Below are 23788 nucleotides of genomic sequence, written 5' to 3'. Positions count from 1 at the left end.
CCGCCTCAAAGAGTGCAACCTTGATTTCCCAGAGGACGAGTCTGTGCCAACATCTACGTCATTCCGCAGCCTCTGCTGCCGCCATCTTTGTTGGGGCTGACAACCTGCAAGCCAAGCAGTACGAGAAGAGCCAGGCGCCGTTGGCTCACACCTGTAATCCCAGCACTTTGGGAGGCCGACACGGGTGGATCATCTGAGGTCAGGAGTTCGAGACCAGCCTGACCAACGTGGTGAACCCCTGTCTCTACTAAATACAAAATATTAGCCGGGCGTGGTGGCGCGTGCCTGTAGTCCCAGCTACTCGGGAGGCTGAGGCAGGAGAATCGCTTGAACCCGGGAGGCGGAGGTTGCAGTGAGCCGAGATTGCGCGTCTGCACTCCAGCCTGGGTAACAAGAGCTAAAACTCCGTCTCCAAAAACAAAAAAAGTACAAGGAAAAAGTCGCAGTCAGACAGCGAGCTTTTCGCCAGAGCCAGGAATATAGACAGAGCGAGCTGAGAGGGAGCGCGCGCATGAGCAAAGACAGCGAGAGCGCGCGCGCCAATGACGTCACGCTCGGCGTCTCCGCCATCTTGGCTGTAGACAGAGGCGGCAACTTGGGAAGTGCGGTCCGCGTGCAGCCGTATCGATGCTGAGTCTCGGAGGCCGTGGGCTTCTGTTGGGCCTGGCTGTAGCCGCAGCAGCGGTGCTGGCAGCACGGCTTATGGGCTGGTGGGGTCCCCGCGCTGGCTTTCGCCTTTTCATACCGGAGGAGCTGTCTCGCTATCGCGGCCGCCCAGGGGACCCGGGCCTGTACTTGGCGTTGCTCGGCCGCGTCTACGATGTCTCTGCCGGCCGGAGGCACTACGAGCCTGGGTCCCACTATAGCGGCTTCGCAGGTATCAGCGAGGCTGCTCACGCCTTCCCCTCCCCTGGCGCGAGCCGGTAGCCACGTGCGCGTGGTTTGTTCATTATTCATCTATTTCGCCCGCACCCCCCACCCCACATCCATCAAACCCGCGCGACGGGCGGTTCCGAGCTGCACCATCCTTCTGGGCTCTCTGGCTCTGGCGGTACTGTGGGCCAGCTCTGGCATTCACCACCGCCCTGCATGACTTATATTGGAGAAACATGTCTTCTCTCTCGGTAACCATTACCCACCGTCGGAAGCCGAGGATACGGGCTGTGTACCAGACTTCTGTGGGGGCTCTCAGGGCACAGATAAATGAGATCCCGCCCCGCCCCTACCCTCACAATTTCCTTACTAATTCCAACCATCTCTTCATTATGCCCGGGTCCGAGATAATCTGTCTGCCCCCCCACCCCTTAGCGGAGTGTTTTCAAGGTTCATCTCTGGTTTATGAGCATGCATCAATACTTTTTTCCTTTATGGCCGTCATATAGTACATTTGGTCTGAGTCATTCCTGCTTCTAGTACAGATGCACCTGTTTGCTTTCCTTAGAAAAGATTACGAGGTTACGGCACAGAAAAGGGGTCCAGTCACCTTTACAGTCCTTCATATGTAGAACAAAGCTGTACATATGTTAGGCCTCAAGGAACGTTTGTCAAATTAAGTTTATGTTGGTGTCCCTGTTTTACAGCTGAGGGGATTAAAGGATGTGATTTGCCTAAAACCCTCACACCTGAGTACTGACAACATGGACTTGGACCACCACCCTAGTGCTTTTTTACAGATGTTGCCTTGCCAGCCAGCGAGACTGACCTCCAAAATTTAAAAAGAAAAAAAAGTGCAGGCCGGGCGCGGTGGCTCAAGTCTGTAATCCCAGCACTTTGGGAGGCAGAGACGGGCGGATCACGAGGTCAGGAGATCGAGACCATCCTGGCTAACACGGTGAAACCCCGTCTCCACTAAAAATACAAAAACTAGCCGGGCGACGTGGCAGGCGCCTGTAGTCCCAGCTACTCGGGAGGCTGAGGCAGGAGAATGGCGTAAACCCGGGAGGCGGAGCTTGCGTGAGCTGAGATCCGGCCACTGCACTCCAGCCTGGGTGACAACGAGACTCCATCTCAAAAAAAAAGAAAAAAAAAAGAAAAAAGTGCAGGGCAGGCCTAAGATCAGCTACTAGGCTGATATTAAAGAAGCCTTTTCCACTTGTCATTATCTTAGGGGAGTTGGGAAGCTGCCTCTAGCACTTAAAATCCAAGCCACGTCCCTCTGTCTAGGGAGTACTTCAGAAATGCAAGGGTTGACAGGAAAGGCATGAAGTCCAGTTGGTCTCACAAAGCCGCTGAGATAGTCCAGCAGGGGAAGGGACTTAGGGCTACACAGTGAGTTGGAAGCAGAGCTGGGACTGGAATCAAAGTGGAGGCAGTTTTCGTTGCGCTGCCCTATCCCGTGCTGTTGGAGATGTCGTTGGATGTTTGCACAAGTGTGGGCATAAAACCTTCGATTTCTGGAGTGCTTTTTCTTTTTCCTTTTTTTTTTTTTGAGATGGAGTCTCGCTGTTGTCACCCAGGCTGGAGCGCAGTGGTGTGATCTCGGCTCACTGCAACCTCCGCCTCCCAAGCTCAAGCGATCCTCCCACTTCAGCCTGCCAAGGAGCTGGGACCATAGGTGTGCACCACCATGCCCAGCTAATTTTTGTATTTTTTGTACAGATGGGTTGTCACCATGTTGACCAGGCTGGTCTTGAACTCTGGAGCTCAAGTGCTCCACCCGCCTCAGCCTCCCAAAGTGCTGGGATTACAGATGTAAGCCCCTGCACCCAGCCTTTTTGTTTGTTTGTTTGAGACAAACTGGTTCTGTAGCCCAGGTTGGAGTGCGGTGGTGCCATCTTGGCTCACTGCAGCCTCCGCCTCCTGGATTCAATGTTCTTGTGCCCCCACCCTCCCGAGGAGCTGGGATTACAGTGTGCGCCACCACGTCTGGCTAATTTTTGTATTTTTAGTAGAGATGGGGTTTCGCCATGTTGGCCAGGCTGGACTGGAAATCCTGGCCTCAAGTGATCCACCTGCCTCGGTCTCCCACAGTGCTGGGATTACAGGTGTTAGCCAAAATTCAGTGCTGTTTGTTTGTTTGTTTGAGACGGAGTCTCACTCTGTCACCCAGGCTGGAGTGCAGGGGTGCGATCTCGGCTCACTGCAAGCTCCACCTCCCAGGTTCATGCCATTCTCCTGCCTCAGCCTCCCGAGTAGCTGGGACTACAGGCGCCGCCACCACACCTGGCTAATTTTTTGTATTTTTAGTAGAGACGGGGTTTCACCGTGTTAGCTAGGTTGGTGTCGATCTCCTGACCTCGTGATCTGCCCGCCTTGGCCTCCCAAAGTGCTGGGATTACAGGCATGAGGCACCGTGCCCAGCCCAGTGTTTTTTTTTTTTTTTTTTAATATAACCAGAAACTTGTAAAAATGTCACCACTAATTCTAGAACATTTTCATCACCCCAGAAAGAAACTTCTTATCTATTAGCAGTCATTCCTCATTCCTTCCTTTGCCAACCACTGTCTACTTTTTTTTTCTGTCGATTGGCCTATTCTGGGCATTTCATGGAGTCATACATGTGGCTTTTTGAGTCTGGTTTCTTTCACTTAGCATAATGTTTTCAGGGTTCATCCATGGTGTATCAGCATGTAGCAGTACTTTATTCCTTTATGACTGAATAATATTCTATAGATATTATAATTCTAATAATATAGGTATACCACATTTTATCAGTTGATGGATTTTTGGTTTCTTTCTACCTTTTTGCCTGTTATAAATAATGCTGCTATGAACATTCATGTACAAATGTTTGTGTGAGCTGGGCACAGTGGTGTGTGCCTCTAGTCTCAGCTCCTTGGGAGGCGGAGGCAGGAGACTCGCTTGAACCACGGAGGCAGATGTTGCAGTGAGCATTTCTGCACTCCAGCCTGGGTGACAGAGTGACACTCTTACCTAAAAAAAAAAAAATGTATTTCATTAATTTGATACTTACTGGGAATTTACTAAAGATCAGGCGCTGTACCAGACACTGGGGAATCCGTAGTAGATGAGTTTGGTGTGTTCTTACCTGATAAAACTTACTAGTAGAAAAGACAGACATTAAATAGATATTACACAATTAATGTATTGTTTTTGTGAAAAGTGTTAAAAGGAAAAGTACTGGTGTTACCAGAAGCTGTAACCGATTCGAAGAGGAGGAGACAGGAAGGGAGCAAAGTGAACATTAAAGAAGGTGGCAGTGGCCGGGTGCGGTGGCTCACGCCTGTAATCCCAGCACTTTGGGAGGCCGAGGTGGGCGGATCACCTGAGGTCGGGAGTTCGAAACCAGCCTGACCAACCTGGAGAAACCCTGTCTCTACTAAAAATACAGAATTGGGAGACCGAGGTGGGCGGATCACAGGGTCAGGAGATCGAGACCATCCTGGCTAACATGGTGAAACCCCGTTTCTACTAAAAATACAAAAAAATTAGTCGGGCATGGTGGTGGACGCCTGTAGTCCCAGCTACTCAGGAGGCTGAGGCAGGAGAATGGTGTGAACCTGGGAGGCGGTGCTTGCAGTGAGCCGAGATCGCGCTACTGTGCTCCAGCCTGGACAACAGAGCGAGACTCTGTCTCAAAAAAAAAAAATTAGCCGGGCATGGTGGCACATGCCTGTCATCCCAGCTACTCAGGAGACAGGAGAATCCCTTGAACCCGGGAGGCAGAGGTTGCAGTGAGCCGAGATTGTACCATTGCATTCCATTCTGGGTAACAAGAGCAAAACTCTGTCTCCAAAAAAAAAGGAACGTGGCGAGGCATCGTTGGTGGCAGCTGGTGCAGGAATCTGGACATTCTCATAGAGCAGAGGGAAGCCCCTGAGGATTCTTTGGCAGGACAATGATATGATCAGTTTATGTTTAAAATATCATTTGAGTGTGGTGTGAAGAGCAGATTAGTGGGGCAAGAATGAATGTGGGGAGGTCTCCCTCGGGGTTTACCATAGTAGTTCAGGTGAGAGAGGATGGCAGCCTGGGCTTGCTTAGATGTGGGTGGAGACAGGTAGACTGACACAAGAACACTACTTAGGAAGAAAATAACAGGACTTGGAGACGGGATGTGACAGATGAAGCCCATGTTAGGAACTGCAGGCTGGGCACAGTGGCTCGTGCCTCTAATGCCAGCACTTTGGGAGGGCAAGGTGGGAACATTACCTCAGGTCAGGAGTTCAAGACCAGCCTGGCCAATGTGGCGAACCCCCTCTCTGCTAAAAATACAAAAATTAGTTGTTTGTAGTGGCGGGCACCTGTAGTCCCAGCTACTTGGGAGGCTGAGGCAGGAGACTGGCTTGAACCCAGGAGGTGAAGGTTGCACTGAGCTGTGATTGCACCATTGCAGTCCAGCCTGGGCGATAGAACGAGACTCAGTCTCAAAAAAAAAAAAACTGCATTCCCCAGGCTCGGTGCGGTGGCTCACACCTGTAATCCCGGCACTTTGGGAGGCCAAGGCAGGCAGATCACCTGAGGTCAGGAGTTCCACACCAGCCTGACCCACATGATGAAACCCCATCTGTACTAAAAATACAGAAAATAGCCAGGTATGTTGGCATGTGCCTGTAGTACCAGCTACTCGGGAGGCTGAGGCAGGCAAATCGCTTAAACCCGTGAGGCGGAGGTTGCAGTGAGCCAAGATTGTGCCTTTGCACTCCAGCCTGGGCGACAAGAGTGAAATTCTGTGTCACACGCACACACAAAAAGAACTGCATTCCTGGATTGAGCAACTGTTTGGCATTTACTGAGACAGGCAGTACTGCAGTAGATACAGGTTTCCTAGCTGTGAGGGTGCTGATAATCATGAGTTCAATGTGGACCTTTTTTTTTTTTTTTTAAGAGAGATGGGGTCTCACCCTGTCACCCACAAGCTGGAGTGCAGTGGCATGGCCATAGCTCAAACCCCTGGGCTCAAACAGTCCTCCTTATTCGGCTTCTTGAGGAGCTGGGATTATGAGCATGAGCCACCATGCCCAGCCAGTGTTTGATCTTGTGATGTCTGTGAGACATCTAAGTGGTGTTGGATATACAGGTGTGAGCCTTGGCAGACATCTGAGCTGAAGATACAGATGTGGCTATCTTTGCCTGCACATGGGCTTTGAAACCACAGGGATGGATAAGATTGTCAAGTGCGACGGTGTGGATGGTAATGGACCCCTAAGGCTGGTAGACAATGAGGAACTGGAGAAGTAGGAGGAAAACCAGGCCAAGGGAAGCGGTCAGCTGTGTTAAATATTGCCCAAGGTAAATGAAAGAATGTGATCGATGCCAAAGAGACGTGTGTCCAAGGTCTAGGAGCATCTGTCACGGAGGAGGTGGTGGGGACCCCATTTCCCTGGGGACGAGGAGTGGGGCTTGTCAAGAGACGTTTCTCAGAAAACAGATTCTTTTCGGGTGCGGTGGCTCACACCTGTAATCCCAGCACTTTGGGGGGCTGAGGTGGGCGGATCACCTGAGGTCAGAACCAGCCTGGCCACCATGGTGAAACCCCATCTCTACTAAAAACACATAAAAAGTAGCCAGGCATAGTGGCGGGCGCCTGTAATCCCAGCTACTCTGGAGGCTGAGGCAGGAGAATCACTTGAACCCGGAAAGTGGAAGTTGCAGTGGGCTGAGATCATGCCACTGCACGCCTGAGCAACAGAGTGAGACTGTCTCAGAAAAAAAAAAAAGAAAAGAAAGAAAATAGATTCTTGAGTGGGGATAGTGTCAGTCATTTACAACTGGATCTGATGGAAACTTCCCTCTTTCAGGCCGAGATGCATCCAGAGCATTTGTGACCGGAGACTATTCTGAAGCAGGCCTTGTGGATGATATATCTGATTTGTCATCTTCTGAGATGCTGACACTTCAAAATTGGCTTTCATTTTATGAGAAGAATTATGTATGTGTTGGTAAGTAGTCGTCCACAGGTCATACATTTCATTTGATTGTCTGCAGTGTTTTTTAGGGGGCTGAGATTTTGTAGGGATTGGGCTCTAGGTTAAAATCGGAAAAACAGCCATGGATTTGTTTTGCTTCAAATTCTGGTTGTTAGAATAGGGATGAGACGCCCAGAAGGAGATGGATGGGCACCTGCTTCCGCCCCTCTTAGTCTTGGGAGAGGATTACTAAGCTGTTTGCTTTGGCCTCAGTTTCACCACAGCCAGTGACTGCTGGCACCGTCCTTGAACTACCAGCTCCAGAAGGACGGCTTCCCTGTCTCACTGTGCTCCATGCACCTGGCTTCAGCAGACGGCCAGAAAGGCTTGGAGCCTACATTTCTGTTTCAGCAAATCCCCTTTGATTTGGTCTTCTAGGAGGAGACAGACCTCCTGAGTGAGCTGTCTCCCGGGGGTAATCAATCCACTGTGTGATGCTAATCAGTCCACTGTGTGATGCTAATCAATCCACTGTGTGATGCTAATCAATCCACTGTGTGATGCTAATCAGTCCACTGTGTAGGGTACTGCACTTGCTACTTACTGGTGCTGCGTGAGGGACTTGCTTCTCAAACGAAAAGACACCAAACTGTGTTCTGAAGCAGTGTTAAAGACTCTGAACACTAGGCCAGGCGCAGTGGCTCGCGCCTGTAATCCCAGCACTTTGGAAGGCCAGGGCGGGTGGATCACTTGAGGTCAGGAGTTCAAGACCATCCTGGCCAACATGGTGAAACCCTGTCTCTACTAAAAAATAAAAAAATTACCCGGGTGTGGTGGCACACACCTGTAGTCCCAGCTACTCAGGAGGAGGCTGAGGCAGGAGAATCGCTTGAACCCAGGAGGCGGAGGTTGCAGTGAGCCAAGATCGCACCACTGCACTCCAGCCTCAATGAAAGACACTAAACACTAGATTGCTTCACAAGTACGGACATGGACACGTGGGATGGTTGTAGCCCTTTCTCCCATGTGTCTGCAGCCCCCGCCCCTCACGAGTCCTACTTGGACACGACTGGCTTCCTGAGGAACACCAGCGTCACTCTACCATCGAAACAGGCCTAACTTGGAAGAATTCTTTCCTTAATGCCTCTGAATTTCTGCTTCTGTCATCACTGCTTGAATTACCTTTTCTGAGAACCCTGGCATTTTTATTAACACCTCGGCTCCCGCCACATCCAATCAGTCAAGGCTTTTTCATAATATCTAAAGTTTGTGTCTGTCCATTGTGGGCCTCTGCAGCACGCCTTCCTTCATTTTCCCAGTCTGCCCAAGATCAGTTTTGAGACCACAACCCTGTCTACCATTGAAAGCACTGACGTCTACTCACCTGCGCTTCAGAGGGCTGGCTTCTTCCCTTTCCCAGTGAAGTTGCCAAACCAAGGTTGAAACATTACTGGGTTAATAAAGAAAAGAAAACCCAATAGAAAAGAATGAGAGCCAGAAGCGGTGGCTCACGCCTGTAATCCTAACACTTTGGGAGTCAGAGGCGGGCAGATCACCTGAGGTCAGGAGTTCAAGACCAGCTTGGCCAATGTGGTGAAACCCCATCTCTACTAAAATACAAAAATTAGCCAGGCGTGGTGGCGGGTGCCTGTAACCCCAGCTACTCAGGAGGCTGAGATGGGAGAATTGCTTGAACCCGGAAGACGGAGGTTGCAGTGAGCCAGGATTGCACCACTGCACTCCAGCCTGGGTGGCTGAATGAGACTCCGTCTCAAAAAAAAAAAAAAGAAGAAAAAGAATAAGAATGAAGTCCAGACTGGTAGGTCATGCCTGTAATCCCAGCACTTTGGGAGGCCGAGGTGGTTGGATCAGTTGAGGTCAGGAGTTCAAGACCAGCCTGACCAACATGGCAAAACCATGTCTCTACTAAAAATACAAAAAATTAGCAGGGTGTGGTGGCACATGCCTGTAATCCCAGCTACTCTGGAGGCTGAAGCATGAGAATCACTTGAACCTGGAAGGCAGAGGTTGCAATAAGCCAAGATCACGTCACTGCATTCCACCCTGGGTGACGGAGTGAGACCTTGTCTCAAAAAAAAAAACAAAAAAAACCAGAGTCCTGTAAATGGGCAAAGAATGCCAGGCCAAATACTTCATACTAAGATTTGGGAGCACACTAGAAGTGTTCTGGATGTGTTTGGTGTGGCAAGTGAACTGTTCTTGTCTGAATGATGTAAAATGTGTTGAGGATGGGGTGGGGCATGTGGTGGGAAATGCCTCAGAAGGAATTTAGTTGATGTCAGGATCTTATTGAATACCTACTATTCATTAGTTAAAGTTTAGATCTCAGGGGGACCAGGGATGAATTGAGTCCAGTTCCTGCCCCTGTTAGCTCATTCTGTAGGATAGGGGCCATGTTAGGCTCTTTCAGGTTACCAGTAACCCTGAGGATACATCAGTGGATGAAGGTTTATTGTAAGGGTACATACTGAAGTGAGGACAGCCAGGAAGCCATCTTGGCAGCCAACATGGCCAGGCCTCAAGGGAAAACAAGATGGCCTTGGTTTTTTTTTTTTTTTTTTTTGAGGCGGAGTCTCGCTCTGTAGCCCGGGCTGGAGTGCAGTGGCCGGATCTCAGCTCACTGCAAGCTCCGCCTCCCGGATTTACGCCATTCTCCTGCCTCAGCCTCCCGAGTAGCTGGGACTACAGGCATCCGCCACCGTGCCCGGCTAGTTTTTGTATTTTTAGTAGAGACGAGGTTTCACTGTGTTAGCCAGGATGGTCTCGATCTCCTGACCTCATGATCCGCCCACCTTGGCCTCCCAAAGTGCTGGGATTACAGGCTTGAGCCACCGCGCCCGGCCTAGATGGCCTTGGTTATGCTGTGGATACAGGATTGGCTTGGAGACGCAGCCACTGGTGATCACCATTCTCATGACACAGCTTCTAGAACTCCTCCTGTTGCCTCTGCTACTACTGTCCTTTCTTTGGGTCTCATGTCAGAAACTCAACCAAGACAGGCTTGTCACCATATAACACAGACACCCCAAACCCCACAGTGGGAAGTTCTGTGCCAGGCCAACTCATAGACTGCAGGCCTGTGATTCGGGCCCTGATTCCTTTCTTCATTCATCTAATAAGTATTTAAAAGGAATGCTCTATGCTAAGCTGTTTTATTTATTTATTTGTATATTTTTTGAGATTGAGTTTTGCTCTGTCATCCAGACTGGAGTGCAGTGGTGCGATCTTGGCTCACTGCAGCCTCCCACTCCAGGGTTCAAGCAATTCTCATGCCTCAGCCTCCCGGGTAACTGGGATTATAGGTATGCGCCACCACACCCGGCAAATTTTTTTTTCTTTTTTTTTTTTTTTTTTTTTGTTGTTGTTGAGACGGAGTCTCGCTCTGTCGCCCAGGCTGGAGTGCAGTGGCCGGATCTCAGCTCACTGCAAGCTCCGCCTCCCGGGTTGACGCCACTCTCTCGCCTCAGCCTCCCGAGTAGCTGGGACTACAGGCGCCCGCCATCTCGCCTGGCTAATTTTTTTTTTTTGTATTTTTTTAGTAGAGACGGGGTTTCACCATGTTAGCCAGGATGGTCTCGATCTCCTGACCTCGTGATTCGCCCGTCTCGGCCTCCCAAAGTGCTGGGATTACAGGCTTGAGCCACCGCGCCCGGCCTCCTATTTTTCGTAGAGACGGGGTTTCACCATGTTGGCCAGGTTGGTCTCAAACTTCTGACCCCAAGTGATCTGCCCGGCTCGGCCTCCCAAAGTGCTGGGATTCCAGATGTGAGCCACTGCACCCGGCGCTAGCTGTTCTGAGCACTGGGCCTCACTAGTAGAGAGAGGTATCAGAAGCAAGTAAATAGATTGAACAACTCCAGATAGGACCATGCGCCAGACTGTGATGCAACACGTGCGGGAATTCTGGCTCCTTTAGAGCAGGTGCTCAGGGCTGGCTTCTTGGAGAAAAGGACTGTTAAGCTGAGACTGGGCAGGTGAGTGGGAGGCAGCCACACCAAGACCTGAGGAGAGTGTCCCGGGTCAGGGAAGAGCAGTGCCAAAGGTGGGGAGTGGGGAAGCACAGCCAAGACACAGAAAGGAAGCCCGTGTGCTGGAGCCCCCAGTGAACGAGGGGGGATGTAGCTTGTAAGCGGCTGAAGAAGCAAATCAGTTAAATGGTTACAGGGCCTTAGAGGCCTTGATAAGAAATTTGCATTTTTGTCTGTCTGCTTTAGGAAGCCATTGAAAGGTTTTACTCAGGCGTCGGAGTGCCACGGTATGATTCATGTTTTGAAAAGATCCCCTAGTTGTTTTATGGACAGAGGGCTCTAGGAGGGCACGAGCTGAGGCACAGAGGGCAGTTAGGAGGCCAGTGCTACGGTCCGTGCTTTGGAGGAGGGTGATGGCGGTGGTGAGCTGGGGCACAGAGGGCAGTTAGGAGGCCAGTGCTACGGTCCGTGCTTTGGAGGAGGGTGATGGCGGTGGTGAGCTGGGGCACAGAGGGCAGTTAGGAGGCCAGTGCTACGGTCCGTGCTTTGGAGGAGGGTGATGGCAGTTGGAATGGAAAGGAGTCAACAGAATCAGGATCTGTTCAGAGGTAGGACTGACAAGGTTTTCTGATGGATCCGACAGCAAGGGAGCATGATGTGGATGTAGAGGAGGAGGAGTCAGGCTCCTAGTCCGGGTCACAGCCTAGAGGCAACATGGATTTGGGAAAGTCAGGGAGGGCTTTGGACTTGATGAGCTGAGTCTCAGATGCGCTGAACATATGCGCCACTAGAATCAAAGGTAAAAGCTAGTTCTTAGGGGTTGCTCCCTCCTTGGTTGCACCTCCCTCAAGTGCTTCCTTTCTGCCTCTCTTGCCTTGTGGCAGGTGCTGCCTCTGAAGGCCATTTGTACCTCAGGACTGGGCTACGTTAGGACCCTGCCCTGAGAGAACTGACCTGTTTTTCCTTCTAGCCCGTAGGCTGGTGGACCACTTGCCGGCTGCTGCCATAGCTTAGACTTTTACAAATTCTGACAGGCACTTTAAAGCCGGGCACAGTGTGGCTCCCACCTGCACCCCCATCTACTCAAGAAGCTGAGGTGGGAGGATTGCTTGAGCCCAGAAGTTCAAGGTATAATGAGCCATGTCCATGCCTGTGAATAGCCTGTGAATAGCTCTACACTCCAGCCTGAGCAATAGAGCCAGACTCATCGCGAAGGAAACATTCGCATAGGCATTTTAAAGGAACACCAGTTTTTACTCACTTACATCCCCTGAGGGACACAGCCGAAAGAGAGCAATGGAGGGGAGAGCATGGGCTTAGAGCCAGATTAATTCACTAGCTTTGTAGACTGCCCCAAGTTATGTAGCTTGCCAGTCTCTCCTACAAATAAGGGAACAAATATTTCTCTCATAGGTTTGTTGGGAGGAGTAAAAAAATATTGGTGGCCAGGAGCAGTGGTTCACGCCTGTCATCCCAGCACTTTGGGAGGCCTAGGCAGGCGGATCACCTGAGGTCGGGAGTTCAAGACCAGCCTGGCCAACATGGAGAAACCCGTCTCTACTAAAAATACAAAAAATTAGCTGGGCGTGGTGGCGCATGCCTGTAATCCCAGCTACTCGGGAGGCTGAGGCAGGAGAATCGCTTGAACCCGGGAGGCGGAGGTTGTGGTGAGCCGAGAGCGCGCCACTGCGCTCCAGCCTGGGCAACAAGAACGAAACTCCGTCTCAAAAAAAAATAACATATATATATATACACACACACACACACACATACACATATATACACACACATATATACACGTAGGTAAATACACATAGATATACATATATATATACACACACACACATACACATATATATACACATATATACACACATATACACATAGGTAAATACACATAGATATATATAAAATAAAGTGCTAGTATACTGTCAGACATTGAGTTCAATAAATGATCTGTATAAAGCAAAATAATTTGATGTTGGAGAAAATGGAGCTGCAAAAATATTAGCCTGCCTGGGCATGGTGGCTCATGCCTTAATCCCAGCACTTTGAGAGGCTGAGGTGGGAGGATTACTTGGGCCCAGGAGTTCAAGACTAGCCTGGTCAACAGAGTGAGACCCCGTCTCTATTATAATAAACATGTTAGCCAATAAGCCATTCATTCATCAAACATTAGTTGAATACCCACTGTGTGCTCTAAGCACACTGAAGCATCGAGAAATGAATCACACATGGTTCTGCCCTCAGGGAAGCATTGTCTGGAAGTGAGAAAGATTTGATAGTTTCTGTAATAAAGGACTCTATAGCTGCAACAGGGATGCAGTTATGTGGGGTTTTCTAGGATGTTGAGAGGTTGGTATGCAAGGCACCAGGAGTCCCTGCAATAGAAGTTCTTAATAAACGCACACCAGCAGTACTGAAGTCAGAAACCCTGGGAACTTGTGCCTTCCCACAGCTGCCTCAGTAGTTAAGTATCTATTCACTCTCACCCTCACTCTCACTCATGTCTACCTTCCTGTCATCACAGGGAGGGTGATAGGACGCTTCTACGGAGAGGATGGGCTGCCTACCCCAGCACTGACCCAGGTAGGAGCCATGATCACCAGAGGCTTGGAGGCAAACAAACTAGAACTGCAAGAGAAGCAGACATTCCCGCCGTGCAACGCAGAGTGGAGCTCAGCCAGGGGCAGCCGGCTCTGGTGCTCCCAGAAGAGGTAAGCAGGCTCCCCTTCTGCTCCTTTCTGCCTGTCCCAAATCCAGCTCCTAGGCCATCCTGCCTGCGGTATTCAGTGACTTCAGGGAATTGATTGTTAACCCCTGCTTTTTCAAAATACTGATAACCATTCTCAACTTTGGCTGCATATTAGATCTTCTGGGGAACTGCCAAGTAATGGATGGTCAGACCTCACTCCACTCAACTGGATGGGTTGAGACTTGGACTTGAGGCCTGGGCATCTTTTTATTTTTCCCCAATTCTCCAAAGACCCTGCTGACACAACCTCAGCCCGGGAGTAAGAAGGCACAAACAGGATTTCTTGCTTTCTTTGGCCCGTTCAGCCATCCACTGGCGTTGGTTTCCTGTTTGACAGCACAAATCATGCCTGTCTATAGGAGAGAGGGATGAGGAGGTGGGGAGGGCACATGCAGTGATGGCTTCAACTGCTGTCTTAAAAACAAGGTGAGCCGGGCGTGGTAGCACACCTGTGGTCCTGGCTACTTGGGAGACTGAGGCAGTCAGGTCTCTTGAGCTCAGGAGTTGGAGTCCAGCCTGGGCAACATAACAAAAAAACAATAACAAACAAACAAACCACTGCACATTCGGAGTTCTCAGCCTTAAATGAGGGAGCACGGGCAACAGTAGTAGAAAGGAAAGCTCCTCCCTTCCCGGCCACTAGCTTTGAAGAGGCAGCTCCTCCAGTGTCATCATCTCAAGAAAGGGGCTGTGAGAACCTGGCCTGCTCACTTGATGGAGAGAAGCGAAGATAGGCGTGGGCCTTCCTGTGGCACAGGTCTGAATGCAGGTGGCCTCAGAGGGCCCCGCTCCTCCGGAGGAGACTCCAGGAGGCCTGCATGCGTTCAGATGCTTGACTTTGCTCCCTTGGGACGCGCCTCCTCTTCCCTCCCCATAGCCCTCCCCTCTGTCTGCTGAACCTCTTCTTGCTTTCATGACTGAGTAATTCAGGATCTGCCTTCCCCACAAAACCCTTCCGGGGCCGCCCTCGTGAACTGAGGGGCCCTATCCCTGTGCCTCAGCTCAGTTTGTTGTTTTCTGTTCACTGGTGTGCATCTCCCATTAGACTGAGAGGAACAAGCACTGAAGGCAGGGACGAGGTGTGGAGTAAGGATCACCAGTGATGGGATGGAGGCTGGGTGGAAGAGGGAGGCATTTGGGTGACAGCCTTATTTGTGGTAAGCTAGAAGTAGGATGTTTTCTCACTGGGTGGCAGTTTCTCTGACAGGAGGCACCGGAAACTGTCTGAGGCATCAGTTCCAAGAACCTCAGTTTCTTTTTTACAAGGCCTGTGAGTCCATCAGAGACTGAACCCGGTACCCTGAGATGGCCTAGGTCCCTCTGCCCAAGATAGGAGGTTGCTCAGGTTATGTTGGGCCAGAGCTGAATCCTCCATGTCTGAAGCCTGGTGCCCTCAAGGACTGGACCTGTGGGGGACAGGACAGCTTGCAGCCACACCCTAGGCCAAGGGCTTCCCAGAGAAGGCCAACCCAGGTGACCAAGGGCCAGTGGCCAGTTGCCCACCCCCATCCAAGTGCCCCAGAGAAGAAGGTGAAGACCCTGGCCTGCGCGGGGTCGTAGCGGGGGAAGGAAGAGGACGGTCACGCCCAGACACTGCTTCTGAGAAACTCACAGGCCAGCAGGGGAGCCCTTTCACAGCTGTTGCCACCAGTGCAGGAACGTGGTGCTGCCTCCTAAGCAGGGGCAGGGCAGGGGCTGGGGAGCACAGTGAAAGGAACCATGGACTGTGCCCTTGGCTTGGGGACGGTGGTGGTGGCCCTGCAGGGTAAGCTGGAGGAAGTTTGGGGGGAGCATGAAGGCTCAGGGGCTGAGCGCTGTAGCCTGCTGTCTTGTAAACACTCCGGTAGGCTTGTGCTTTTCCTAAGGCCTGGCTCACTGCTTCCTGCTCTCCCCTTCCCAGAGACTCATGAGTTCTCACACTTAAGAAGTCCTCTTTCTGTCTGTCCTCAGTGGAGGCGTGAGCAGAGACTGGATTGGTGTCCCCAGGAAGCTGTATACGCCAGGTGCTAAGGAGCCCCGCTGCGTGTGTGTGAGAACCACTGGCCCCCCTACTGACCAGATGCCGGACAACCCACCACACAGAAATCGTGGGGACCTGGACCACCCACACTTGGCGGAGTACACAGGCTGCCCACCTCTAGCCATCACATGCTCCTTCCCACTCTAAGCTGTAGCCTTTTCTGTGGATAACACACAGAGAGCTCTGCCGAGAACCTGAGTAGGCCCTTGACACCTGTGTGCCCTGGGATGCCCCCTGGCGCAAATCAGGAGGGTCTGGAAGGACTCTGGCTATATTCTGCAAATGTGGCTCATGTTGTGGTGCCTGAGGGACAGCCGGCCACCTGCCCAGTACTGGTCAGCGTTTCACCACTATTCTCCTTGACCTACTGGCCATCTTCCTCAGAGCCCTCAGATACCAGTGGGCGCACATATGACCGACTCCATTTCCACTTGAATTTACAACCAAAAGCCTGCTGGGTTGATGACAGCTGGGCCAACGCAGTAAGAGGCAATAACAAATGAACATGGGTTGATTCTGGACTTGGAAAAGCTTTTGCTTGTGTGGATACGGCAAATCCAGATGTCTCTGAACAAGGCAACAATTTAAAGCAACGACATTTTCTCTCCTTTAAGCCCTTAAAATCAGGTGTGGTGTGTTTTCAAAGGCAGAAGTCTGCATTTTGAGCAAAAGGTGGTTTCCCAGCTCTTACAAGGTAACTGGTTAGCACGACATTAAAGTGTGGGCAGGGCTGCAAACTGAAGGGGGCTGGGCTTGCTGCTTGTCCAGTGGTTTGTATTTCCAGGGTCATCTGTAACCCCTACACTTGGCAAATGTCGTACCTGTTACCTCTTGACTATTTGTCAAGGTAGATGGGGGCAAGGAGTGTTCCTCCTTCAGACAGAAGTGGGACCAGCACTACCACAGACAGCACCATGGCCTCTGTGCGTCACCCCATCAGAGCCTCCACCCAGCATCCTCTAGCTTCCGCTCTCTCTGTCACTGTCTCCTTTTTCTCCATCATTCATTTCACTAAATCGCTTTCCAGATTCACAGACTAGAAAGTGGAGGCTGCCCCCGCTCCACTGGCAGACCCGTGCTCACTGCCCTATGGCCACAGCTGTTCCTTACGCTTGGGCTCCGGCTCATGGCTCCTTTGGCCTGCCCCCCGCCATCTTTCTCACCTGCCCCTCTTGTACCTTAACCTCTCCCCACCTCCTGGATCTTACCCCAGGCGTGCATTCAACAGCCCACTTCTCTCATGTAACCCCTCAGCGCCACAGCTGTGGCTTGTACTAGCTTTGCTTTTCAGCCCCATGTGCTCCAACAACCAGGACAAATTCTGCACTGGCACATTCCATGGTCACAGCCGGTTCTTACCTGAGCTTCATCACACCGGACACTGGACCGTGGGGTCCTCCATGAAACCCTCGCTGGGCTTCGTCCTGCTTCTCTTTCTCCCTCTGCCCATTCCTTCTTCATTGCCTTGAGAACCCCGTTTTGCCTCCACAAACCCCTTCCCATTGGCTCCTCTCACTCCAAATCTGGAAGTTACTTAGACCATCAAACCTGCACTTCTACTCCAGGCAGCTTTCCAGAGCGTTTCATCTTCCCTTTGCATGCTGCTTCTAGTTCTCCAAGTGAACGGCCCACCAGCGCCACGCGGAGTCAGAATCCGAGCAGCCATCCACACTCTGTTCTCCTTCCCTCCTCCTAACCCACCTGCAGGTCCTGGGAGCTCTGCCTCCCTAATTCTCTCCTTTCCCTTCCCTCTTACCTGTCCCCAGTACTCCTTCTCTGGCCTAGGCTGTCATTTCTCACTTGGATTACTGAAGGAGCCTAACTGTACTCCCTCCCTCCAATCCCTCCTCCACACTGCTGGGAGCCATCTTTCTTTCCCTCTCTCTCTTTTTTTTTTTTTTGAGATGGAGTATTGTTCTTTTGCCCAGGGTGGAGTGCAGTGGCAAGATCTTGGCTCACTGCAACCTCCACCTCCCGGGTTCAAGCAATTCTTCTGCCTCAGCCTCCCAAGTAGCTGGGATTACAGGCACGTGTCACCACACCCAGCTAATTTTTGTATTTTTAGTAGAGATGGGGTTTCACTCTGTTGGTCAGGCTGGTCTTGAACTCCTGACCTCGTGATCCGCCCACTGCGTCCTCCCAAAGTGCCGGGATTACACGCGTGAGCCACCACGCCTGGCCGAGCTGTCTTTCTTTCTTTTTTTTTTTTTTTTGAGACGGAGTCTCACTCTGTCACCCAAGCTGGAGTGCACTGGCCAGATCTCAGCTCACTGCAAGCTCCGCCTCCCAGGTTCACGGCATTCTCCTGCCTCAGCCTCCCAAGTAGCTGGGACTACAGGCGCCCGCCACCTCGCCCGGCTCGTTTTTTGTATTTTTTAGTAGAGACGGGGTTTCACCGTGTTCGCCAGGATGGTCTCGATCTCCTGACCTCGTGATCCGCCCGCCTCGGCCTCCCAAAGTGCTGGGATTACAGGCTTGAGCCACCGCGCCCGGCCGAGCTGTCTTTCTTAATAATGATCTAGGCATGTCCCATTTAAGCCTCCTCAGGGGCTCCCCTTATCTATAAGGACTGAGTGCCAGCTCCTCTGCTGCGTGCCACACGAGGCCCTTCTGTGGCCTCTGTCCTTTTAGACCTGTGCCTTTCCCATCTCCTCCCATGTGCACCTCCTTTCCAGCCTCCCTCTCACTGCGGTATGTCTGCAGTGCTTTCACACAGGCTGTTTCTTTTGCCTGGAATGACACTTTTTCCTCTGTTGGATTAATCCACCCCGTATTGCTTCAGTATTCAGCTCAATCAGGCCCTGCTTGGAAGCTTTCAGTAACTGTTGGGCCAGCAGTGAGATACAGAGGCACTTTCCTTGGTTCCCATGGCACTGTGCTCCTATCACAGTGGGCTCTTACCATGAACTTCCTGTCAGCCTCTTGCACTGGACCAGACACTCTGAGGACAGAGCCCCAGTGTGACTCAGCTCTGTACCCCTATATCCACATGACTCAGCGCCAGACCCCTATAATCCACTTTACTCAGCTCTGTACCCCCATATCCACATGACTCAGCTCTGTGTCCCTATATCCACATGACTCACTTCCGTACCGCTATATCCACTTTGCTCAGCACCATACCCCTATATCCACATGACTCAGCTCCATACCCCCATGTCCACATGACTCAGCTCCGTACCCCCATATCCCCATGACTCAGCTCCGTACCCCCATATCCACATGACTCAGCTCCGTACCCCCATATCCACATGACTCAGCTCCGTACCCCCATATCCACATGACTCAGCTCCGTACCCCCATATCCACATGGCTCAGCTCCGTACCCCCATATCCACATGACTCAGCTCCGTACCCCCATATCCACATGGCTCAGCTCCGTACCCCCATATCCACATGGCTCAGCTCCGTACCCCCATATCCACATGGCTCAGCTCCGTACCCCCATATCCACATGGCTCAGCTCCGTACCCCCATATCCATGGCTCAGCTCCGTACCCCCATATCCACATGGCTCAGCTCCGTACCCCCATATCCACATGGCTCAGCTCCGTACCCCCATATCCACATGGCTCAGCTCCGTACCCCCATATCCACATGGCTCAGCTCCGTACCCCCATATCCACATGGCTCAGCTCCGTACCCCCATATCCACATGGCTCAGCTCCGTACCCCCATATCCACATGGCTCAGCTCCGTACCCCTATATCCACATGACTCAGCTCCGTGCCCCTATATCCACATGGCTCAGCTCCGTACCCCCATATCCACATGGCTCAGCTCCGTGCCCCTATATCCACATGACTCAGCTCTGTGCCCCTATATCCACATGGCTCAGCACCATACCCCTATAATCCACTTTACTCAGTGCTGTGCCCCTATAACTACCAGAGCTCTTTTTTTTTTTTTTTTTTTTTTTTGAGACAGAGTCTTACTCTGTTGCCCAGGCTGGAGTGCAGTGGCGTGATCATAGCTCACTGCAGCCTTGAACTCCCGGGCTCAAAAAGATTCTCCCACTTTGGCCTCCCGAGTAGCTGGGACTATGGGCATGTACCAGCACGGCTGGCTAGCTTTTTATTTTTGTAGAGTTGGGGTTTCACCATGTTGTCCAGGCTGGTCTTGAACTCCCGGGCTCAAGCAATCTGCCCACCTTGGCCTCCCAAAGTGCTGGGATTACAGGCGTGAGCCACCGCACTTTTTGGAGATAAGGCAACAAAGGCACATAGAACTTGTCACTGAGCGTGGAGCTGAGCCTAGAACGCAAAGCTCTGGATGCCTGGTTCGGTGTCATTTTCACTCCTCCATATTTCTGTACGTTTTGCCCTCCCTGGGGCAGGACCAGGAGCAGACAGAAAGGAGAAGAGCTGAAATTAAGATTTTCTTCTGAGTTCTAGGCAGTCCCTGAGCTCAGTGCTCAGACTTCTCTGTTAACCAGAAACAGCCCCCAACTCCAGGCTAACTGGAAAATAGTTACTGCCCCTGTTTTAGTCCTCCTCAGTCATTCAGCAAATAACTTACCAACCACCTACTATGTGCCAGGCATCATGTTAGGGTTGGGGGGTTGGGGAAGGAAGGCTTCCGACCTCAGGGGGCTTACAGTATGGTGCAGTAAACCCTGTAGAGCAGCCAGAGGCTGTCCTTGTGGCAGGAATGCAGGGAGAGTGAGGACCAGGTCCCGAGATGTTCTCGATCTTTCAAAACACAAACAAAAAGGAGCATTAGTCATTCCAGCCAGCTGCGGGCTCTGGCCGTGCCTGGAGGGGACGTGATCTCTGACGGATGCAAGTCTTCTGCGCACCAGCTCCAGGACAGACGCACCAGCTCCAGGACAGACGTGGCTGGCTCCAGGGCAGACCTTGCTGAGTGCCTTGCTCAGTGAGAATTCCTTTCCTTTTTGATACTTACCTTATGGTAATTACCTTCCTACTTAACCTGGTAACACATCTCTCATGTCAGGGCAAAGGATTCAGCAAAGAATTAGGTTTGGCAAAAATAGGTTGTCATTTTAATGGCCTGAAGGGCTCAGCCATGAGAAGCTGTAATTACTGGAGAAATGCCTGGCCTTTCCCTCTCAAGTACAGGTGGCCCTGGGCAAAACCATGGGGGAGGAAGGGCAAGGCCTTGATGGAAGCCACAGATAAGCTCAGCTTAGGCTGAGCATGCAGTCAGACTTGCTGGCAGAAGGAAGGGAAGGAGAAAACTCATCTGTATTGCGCAACTCTGCTGGGCCAGGCCTTGTTCTCATTTAATCTCTATGCCTGCCTCGAGAAGTTCCCATTTTATGGCCCAGAAAAGGGGATTGAATATCTCCCCACCTCTTCTAATAGTTACATCAATGTCGTGTGACAGAGCTGGGCTTTGTGATGCGAGTCTGATCTCTGCCACACCAGTGAGCATGGTATTAAGGCAAAGCCTTTGCAGCTGCACTCCAACATTGTGAAGGAGGCCGGGCCCTTATAATCCCAGCCCTTTGGGAGCCCAGGGTGGGTGGATTTCTTTTTTTTTTTTTTTGAGACGGAGTCTTGCTCTGTCGCCCGGGCTGGAGTACAGTGGCTGGATCTCAGCTCACTGCAAGCTCCGCCTCCCGGGTTTACGCCATTCTCCTGCCTCAGCCTCCAGAGTAGCTGGGACTACAGGCGCCCGCCACCACGCCCGGCTAGTTTTTTGTATTTTTAGTAGAGACGGGGTTTCACCGTGTTAGCCAGGATGGTCTCGATGTCCTGACCTCGTGATCCGCCCGTCTTGGCCTCCCAAAGTGCTGGGATTACAGGCTTGACCCACCGTGCCCGGCGGTGGGTGGATTTCTTGAGGCCAGAAGTTCGATGGAGGTCAGCCTGGCCAACATGGTGAAACCCCATCTCTACGAAAATACAAAAATTAGTTGGGTGTGGTGGTGTGCGCATGCAGTCCTAGCTACTGGGGAAGTGGAAGGCTGCAGTGAGCCGAGATCACACCACTGCACTCCAGCCTGGGTGACAAGAGTGAGACTCTGTCCCAAAACAAACAAAACCCAAAAATAAAGAACTCACCTTGAAGGAAGTTTCAACGTCTGCCTTTTCATTCGGAGATTACGGTTTTCTATAAACATCTAAGAGTGAAGAGTCTGAGGTTTTCTGGTCCCAGCTCAGCCAGTGTGAACCCCGCCCCGCCCCCACACTTGCTTTGCCGTAGGCAAAGCTGTGCTCTGAATGCTGGCCCCAGTGGGGAGGTTAGGACTGTGCTTGCTCAGAAGTCTGTGGGTGCCCCTCAGAGAAGGGCAGCGGCCCTAGGCTGGACCCCACCCTTGAGAGCATTTCCTACTGCCAGAGGCCCCCGATTTCTTCCAGGGGCAGCACATACTGCCATAGCCCTTGCCAGAGGAGCCCTGCCGTGCACACACCAGAATGTGGGTACTTGGATGAGAAGGGCACATTACTGATCACCTTCCTCCAGGCAACCCTGTGAGTTAAGGACTACAGTCCACCCCCATTATGTAGGTAGGGAAACAGAGGCAAAGAAGTTAGGAAACTTGCCCAGAACTCTCAGCTAGTCAATGAAAAACCAGAACTAAAACCCAGTGCTCTTCTCTGGCTGGGCAAACGTGTGGAAGTTGCTGTGTTCCTGGTTACTGTTTGTGCTTTGCTTATAACCAGTGACAGTGTGGTTAGCACTGTTCACCTTAAGGACAGCGGTGAGGATTACTTGGGATTGTCACGTGGAAACACTTAACAGTGCATATGAACTATGAGAAAAGCCACTGGAGAATGAGCTTTATGAGCTCTATCACCGCAGCTAGTCTGACCTAGGGGTAAGCAAAATGGAAGCCAGGAAAAAGGGACTGTATTAGCTCAGGGAAGTGTGAGGGCCATGTGAGCTGTTCGATTGGTAACGATTTGTACAGGGGCTTTATGGATCACCAGATTTTAATTTGCAAGCCCTGAAACCATCCTTAGTATTCTCTGAAGCCCACAGTGCCAGTTGCCCTTCACGCCTTGGCCAGCAGAAAGCTCATGATGAGTGGATCCTCTTGGGAACTTCAGAGGGGTCAGGTGATGGTGACTGAGACTGCCTCAGTGATCATGCTCGGTGCCATGAGCTGAAATCTGGGCCAAGAGCACAGGCACAGTGAGTTAAGCAGCTACTATGTTTAAAATAACTATACTTTTCGGGAGCTAAGCTATGAGGACGTCAAGGCGTAAGAATGATACAGTGGACTTTGGGGACTCAGGAGACACGGCTGGGAGTGAGGGGTAAGAGTCCACTGTACACTGCTTGGCTGATGGGTGCCCCCAAATCCCAGAAATCACCACTAAAGAACTTCATGTAACCAAATACCACCTGAACCCCAAAAACCTACTGAAATTTTTAAAAATTAAAAATAAATACATAAAATAGCTACTTTTACTGCTGTCAACAGCATGTTCCTGAAAAATGTTGGAATTCAAACTTTCCTGGAGGACAGCTGGTCAAGAAATTTATTCACATGTCAGGAGTTTGCTAAAATTTGTTTTTAATGCTTATTGGTATTTCTGCATTAGAAGTAACTACAAATGTCTTATTAAAGTTTCCACTTTAAATGCACAATTTTACTTCATTTTATTATAAGGAATTGTTACAGAAAATGCAAATATCAGTATTTGAAAAATACATTCCATTACACAGACTGCAAAGAAACAATTCTGATAAGCGCCATGGTCCTCTATGATACCATCACCCCACACTGAGCACCGCCCCGAATGGGTTGGAAGCCAGGGTATCAACCCACATGTGTGCCTGCAGTTTCTGCCCAGCTACTGCCCCTCCTCTGGGGTCACACAGGGATGTTGTAACAGCCACCTCCGCACATCTGCCAAAAAGGGCAAGTCATCAAGGCCAGCAGTCTCAACTCAAGACTCCCTAGCTGCAGGAAACCAATGTTGTCAGTTGTAACAGGTTAATATATTATTTATGCCACACAAAAAAGGAATTGTACAGGCAATGATCTTCCAAAGAAAGTCTTTAAGGCATCTGTAACTTCTGGGAATTTCAGGGTTTTTATCTTGTCAGTCAGCTCTTCACTAAATGACTTCCAGAGTGAGAAGGTAGCTCCCAATTCCCTTTGGCAAGTTGGTGCCGCCTCCGTCCTCTGCCACCAGGCTGGGCTGGGGAGCTCTGGTGCTTCAGATCATTCTTCTGGGACTTGTCCCAAGGGAAGCAAGTGTCTGTCATGGAAGCATTATCCTTACTTGTTCCTGCT

The 23788-nt window shown here is 51.1% G+C and overlaps 1 protein-coding gene across 6 annotated transcripts; it reads left to right on the top strand.

Moving 5' to 3' along the window:
- Nucleotides 1–56: 56 nt before the first annotated feature.
- Nucleotides 57–16312, top strand: LOC117067899 (neuferricin). Of its 6 annotated transcripts, none has more exons than XM_033185052.1 (4): nucleotides 57–198; nucleotides 6702–6842; nucleotides 13329–13515; nucleotides 15504–16312. In XM_033185052.1, the coding sequence occupies exons 2-4, from the start codon at nucleotides 6788–6790 to the stop codon at nucleotides 15718–15720; spliced, it is 459 nt and encodes a 152-aa protein (XP_033040943.1). In that variant the 5' UTR covers nucleotides 57–198; nucleotides 6702–6787; the 3' UTR covers nucleotides 15721–16312. The 6 variants fall into 6 exon arrangements, with proteins under 6 accessions (XP_033040943.1, XP_033040940.1, XP_033040945.1 ...); XM_033185049.1 differs by having other exon boundaries at nucleotides 76–877; XM_033185054.1 differs by lacking the exon at nucleotides 57–198 and adding an exon at nucleotides 370–387.
- The last annotated feature ends 7476 nt before the right edge of the window (nucleotides 16313–23788 follow it).

The sequence above is a fragment of the Trachypithecus francoisi genome, unplaced genomic scaffold, assembly GCF_009764315.1.
Source record: "Trachypithecus francoisi isolate TF-2019V2 unplaced genomic scaffold, Tfra_2.0 Lachesis_group20, whole genome shotgun sequence".
NCBI lineage: Eukaryota > Metazoa > Chordata > Mammalia > Primates > Cercopithecidae > Trachypithecus > Trachypithecus francoisi.
This window is presented reverse-complemented; position numbering and strand designations above follow the sequence as displayed.